The 5412-nt window shown below is 40.7% G+C and overlaps 1 protein-coding gene across 1 annotated transcript; it reads left to right on the top strand.

The window, feature by feature from the left end:
* The first annotated feature begins 241 nt into the window (after nt 1–241).
* Nucleotides 242–3244, top strand: LOC106451676 (aspartyl protease family protein 1). Its single transcript, XM_013893634.3, has 10 exons — nt 242–792; nt 884–1019; nt 1175–1410; nt 1486–1710; nt 1805–1940; nt 2250–2323; nt 2407–2506; nt 2602–2659; nt 2747–2818; nt 2894–3244. The coding sequence occupies exons 1-10, from the start codon at nt 488–490 to the stop codon at nt 3088–3090; spliced, it is 1539 nt and encodes a 512-aa protein (XP_013749088.2). The 5' UTR covers nt 242–487; the 3' UTR covers nt 3091–3244.
* Nucleotides 3245–5412: the final 2168 nt, after the last annotated feature.

Below are 5412 nucleotides of genomic sequence, written 5' to 3'. Positions count from 1 at the left end.
AATGCAGTACAATCTGCAAAATAATTGTTCTGCATTAGTTCTGCATATTATTCTGCATCACATTCACACCCACTGTTTGAATATTCCACACATATGACTTGAGGCCCCACATCGACGACTTCCACGTTGACTATTGCCATTTCTGAGGTAGAGAAGGAAAGTTACCTGCCACCTTTTTTCCTATTAAAAAAAATAAATCAAAACCATTTTAATAATTTTCCGAGGAAAATAAAATTGACTAGAAAGTATTTTTATTTTAATTTGGTAAAGAAATTGACTTGAAAGCTCAACATAATACCAAAAGAGAGAAGAGGAGAGCTTCAGAGCTTCCTCCTCCACGATCCTTCCTTCCTTCCTTCTTGCCTAATCTCTCGGTTTCGTATCGAAATTCTCATCACTAGCTATCGAATTCTCGGAAAGTTTCCAACTTTTTCTCTAAGAAAGTTTCCGAGATCTCGGCGGAGGAGTAGTGAAAGAAGCCACCGCCATGGTTTTGTACTCGAGCTGTAGAATTATGCTTGTGGGTCTGATTATTATTGTGATTTCGAGCTGGGTTTTGGGTAAAGCCCAAGCCTTTGGCGAATTCGGGTTCGAATTTCACCACCGGTTCTCGGATCGGGTCGTTGGGGCTTTGCCCGGAGATGGGTTGCCTAGTCGAGGCTCTTCTCAGTATTACAGAGTGATGGCTCATCGCGATAGAGTGATCAGAGGGCGTAGGCTCGCGACCCAAGACCAGTCCCTCGTCAGTTTCGCTGACGGCAATGAGACTGTTCGTGTCGACGCACTTGGATTGTAAAAGTTTCCTCCTTTAGCTTTATGTTGATTGTTGTGAGACTTGGAGATGTTTATTATGTTTGGTTTGTTGTTGTTTTTTTCTGTACAGTTTGCATTACGCGAATGTGACGGTCGGGACGCCGTCTAATTGGTTTCTGGTTGCGTTAGATACTGGAAGTGACTTGTTTTGGTTGCCCTGTGATTGTACCAATTGTGTTCGTGAACTCAAAGGACCTGGTGCCTCGGTAATGTGAATAATCTTGATGGGTTATGTTCTAAAATGAGGCTTCAGTTGACTTGTATTGTTAAGTTAAAGATCTATTATAGCCAAATGAAACATTCGACTATTTTGAAATTGTTGGGTTCCGAAAATGAGTTTTTTATTCTTTGTGTTGAACAGAGCTTGGAGCTCAATATTTATAGCCCTAATGCATCGTCAACAAGTGCTAAAGTTCCTTGTAATAGCTCTTTATGCACAAGAGGTGACCGATGCGCTTCCCCAAATAGTAACTGCCCATACCAGATACGGTATCTTTCAAACGGTACCTCTTCTACTGGAGTCTTGGTTGAAGATGTCCTTCACTTAGTTTCAAACGACAAAAACTCCAAAGCTATTCCTGCTCGCGTTACCTTGGGGTAAGTAGAGTTCTTTCCTTGCAGATGTGTGTTTCTCAAACTATCTATATTACTAAACCCTTTGTCCTGGAGCAGATGTGGTCAAGTTCAGACCGGTGTGTTCCACGATGGTGCAGCTCCAAACGGTCTTTTCGGGCTTGGCTTAGAAGACATATCGGTTCCGAGCGTATTAGCTAAGGAAGGAATCGCAGCAAACTCGTTCTCAATGTGTTTTGGAAACGATGGAGCTGGTAGGATCAGTTTCGGAGATAGAGGTAGCGTAGACCAACGAGAAACACCATTGAACATTAGACAACCACAGTAAGCAATCACTCAAATGATATCTCTTCTTAAATGCTTAATCGTGTCCTTGAAGGTTACTTCTACTTACCATATTATTATTCCTGTTAACTAGTCCGACTTACAACATCACCGTCACTCAAATAAGCGTTGGAGGAAACACCGGGGATCTTGAATTTGATGCTGTTTTTGACTCTGGAACCTCGTTTACCTATCTTACTGCTGAAGCTTACACCCTTATTACAGAAAGTGTAAGTCTTCATCTTATATTATAGTATATGATCTTGATTTGGTAGTACATGGCGTAATAAACTGTAACACCCATCTCCTCCTTTTTCGAGAACGACCTGTTATTTTAATTAAAATTTATAAAAAAAACTAATAAAATATCAAACTTCTTAATAAAGAATCCGAAGTAAAACGAGTTATCATTTAAAATAAAATACGTTGAATCAAAAAGTTAATTAAAACCGAAATAAAATATGACGATCCCAAACTGGTTTAAAGAGAAGCCAGGTCATGGTCGTTACTCGTTACATAAACTTGATATGATTTTGCAGTTTAATTCTCTAGCTCTGGACAAACGTTATCAGACTGACTCCGAGTTACCTTTTGAGTACTGTTATGCATTAAGGTTGCCTCTTTACTCTAACTCACCATCTCTCTGAGTCTCTCTAGACTGTTGCTAATAGCTTTTGTGTCTATATCTGTTTGCAGCCCAAACAAAGACAGCTTCCAGTATCCAGCTGTGAATCTGACAATGAAAGGCGGGGGCTCATATCCTGTTTATCACCCTTTAGTAGTGATCCCCATGAAGGTTAGTTAGGCATCTCTGTTATTACAGCTCAACTCTGTTGCTTGTCTGCCACTAGACTTAAACCTCTGTCTTCTCTGTTCTTATAATGTTTTCAGGACACAGATGTCTACTGTTTAGGCGTCATGAAGATCGAAGACATTAGCATTATTGGACGTAAGTATCAAATTCAAAACATGTTTTCTTTCTAAACTAACAATGCAAGATCTTTGTTGAATTTTTTGGTTTCTTTACAATTTGCAGAGAACTTCATGACTGGCTATCGTGTCGTGTTTGACCGTGAGAAACTGGTTCTTGGCTGGAAAGAATCTGATTGTGAGTTCTTTATCGAGTAAGAGCATATTATTTATCTTGTTACCTTTCTAATCTGTCTCATCTTTCATGGCTAAGGTTACACTGGTGAGACATCGGCTAGGGCGCTTCCATCGAACCGTTCTTCTTCATCTGCTAGACCGCCAGCTTCTTCGTTTGAGCCAGAGGCCACTAACATACCATCTCAAAGACCAAGCACCTCGTCTTCCTCTTATTATTCTCTCTCGCTCACAGTTTCATTCTTTTACTTCTTCTCAGTTTTGGCCTTCCTTTGATTATACATCACTATACATATATATATATATACACGTAGCCATCTGGTGCTACACACGTATTTATATTCTTTAGAAGATTAAACACCAAAAAATATTGCACTACAGTTGTATTTTTTTGTTCTGTGTTATATATGATAATTTATTTAATTACCCATTTCGTACTTGTGATGTATGTACATATGATAGGTATGAGGAGGATACATACCACAACTAAGTTACATGAATTGAATGGATTACAAACAATGTTTCCCAGTGGATTTTTTTTTTTTTTTTTGACAGCAAACATTTACAGACTCATGTAGACTCTGTAAACCAATGTGGTAACTCTGCGTCCATGTGCACGACGAAAGACGGTTGTTGCCGAGCACTACGTGCCAAGCTATCTGCCCGTTTATTTTCCGTCTTAGGAACATGAACAATATCTGAGTTGATGAAACTTCGTCGCAAAAGCTTGATATCTTCCAGGTAGCTTTCAAATGCTGGCCATTCCTCTGGTTCCGAAACCATCTTCACCAATTGAGAACAATCCGTCGCAAACGTAACCTGGAACTGCCTTAAATTTTTCATACATTCCATTGCCCAAATTAAAGCCTCTATCTCCGAATGAAGGGGTGAAAGGCATGCCCTGACATTCCTTGCTCCTAATAAACCATCAAAACCTGGTAACGTACTAAGCCATCCTTGTCCTGAGAATTGGTCCTTATCTTTCCAAGAACCGTCTGTGAAACACCATCTTCATGTGGTTCCTATTTCCGGCCTGACCTGTAATTCATGTGCCAATCTATGATTGTTAATAACATGTGCCTCAGCCCACAGCGTTGATTCAACTTCGGCTAATCGAAGCGTTTCCCTTGGCTCAACATCAAGGTTACTAAACACTTTGTTGTTCCGGGCCTTCCAAATATACCATAATATCCAAGCAAACTGATGATCCTCCATTTGTGGGTTAACTCTCCAAAATAAATGGTCCATATTAGCAAAAAGAGAGCCCCTTGGGAAAAGGTTTGGATTTGATGGAATCCTCGAAAGTGCCCACACTTGGCGTGCTGGAGGACATTCGAAAAATACATGGTTTATTGATTCCTCCGGGTCTCCACACCGGGCACAGCAAATGTCGCCTTGTATTCCTCTCGCTTTGAGATTTTTCTTTACCGCTATACAACCGGACACCAGCTGCCATAAAAAATGCTTTAACTTTGGGGGACATCGCACTTTCCAGCAGAATGCTTTGAGAATATCTACATTGGGACCAAAACACTCAGGTGGTTTCTCCTTATCCGGATAAATCCTTTCCACCTGATACCCTGATTGTACCGTGTATTTCCCATTCTTGGTGAAGTGCCATCCACTCCTGTCTTCCATCTGATTTCTACTCAATGGTATACTCTCAATTATTTTTACATCTTGTGGATCCACCAAATTCCTAATTGCCTGTAAATTCCATGTTCGGGATTCCGAATCAATGAGAGAATCCACTGTGAGGTCCGGGTAACTATTATAAAGGTTTTTATTAGCTGGTCTCGGGCGAGTGGATGGGAGCCAGGGATCAGCCTTTTAATTAGTCCTTTACAAACCAGAGATCTAGCAGAAATGATACTCCTCCAGCCATATGACGGGGAGTATGAGCGAATCGGTTCCAGGGGTGAAGCATTCCTGTAGTACCTTCCTTTGAAAACTCGAGAGAAAAGAGCATTTGGCTTCTCGATTAGCCGCCACAACTGCTTCCCAAGCATTGCCGTATTCAAATCAGTTAAATCCTTAAAACCCAGCCCACCATTATCCTTATGTACACACACTTTATCCCAAAATTTCCAATGCATGCCTCTTGTACTGCCTCCTGGGCTCCACCAAAATTGGGCTACGGCACCCGTAAGCTTCTTAACTGTAGCTTTCGGTAACCGATACACCGACATCACATGGTTTGGTAGAGCCGTAATCACTGATTTAATGATCACCTCCTTTCCACCCTTAGTAAAAAATCGAAAAGTCCATCCACTAACCCTATTATTCAATCGATCTTGTACAAAGCCAAACACTTGTACCTTAGAACCACCTAGACTTTCCGGCAGGCCTAAATAAGATCCCATACCACCTAGATTCTGAATTCCCAAAAAATCTCTCAACTCTTGACGACTAGCTTCATCAATCTTATGTCCAAATTGAATAGAGGATTTCTGGAAATTAATCTGTTGCCCTGAGACAGACTCATAGTCCTTTAGGATCCTGAGGATAGTTTGACACTCTTCCTTGTTTGCCTTACAGAAAAACAAACTATCATCTGCAAATAATAGATGAGAAATTGCAGGGCAAGCTCTTGCCACT

This window comes from Brassica napus, chromosome A7 (assembly GCF_020379485.1).
Source record: "Brassica napus cultivar Da-Ae chromosome A7, Da-Ae, whole genome shotgun sequence".
Taxonomy (NCBI): domain Eukaryota; kingdom Viridiplantae; phylum Streptophyta; class Magnoliopsida; order Brassicales; family Brassicaceae; genus Brassica; species Brassica napus.
Note: the sequence above shows the minus strand (reverse complement) of the source record. Positions and strands in the feature narration are given on the sequence as shown.

What these genes read in the sequence shown, in the direction of transcription:
- LOC106451676 (XM_013893634.3), top strand. Translation starts at nt 488, where the DNA reads ATGGTTTTGTACTCGAGCTGTAGAATTATGCTTGTGGGTCTGATTATT. An exon ending in TCAAAGGACCTGGTGCCTCG is followed by an intron (nt 1,020 to 1,174) that starts GTAATGTGAATA and finishes TGTGTTGAACAG; the next exon opens with AGCTTGGAGCTCAATATTTA. An exon ending in CCTGCTCGCGTTACCTTGGG is followed by an intron (nt 1,411 to 1,485) that starts GTAAGTAGAGTT and finishes GTCCTGGAGCAG; the next exon opens with ATGTGGTCAAGTTCAGACCG.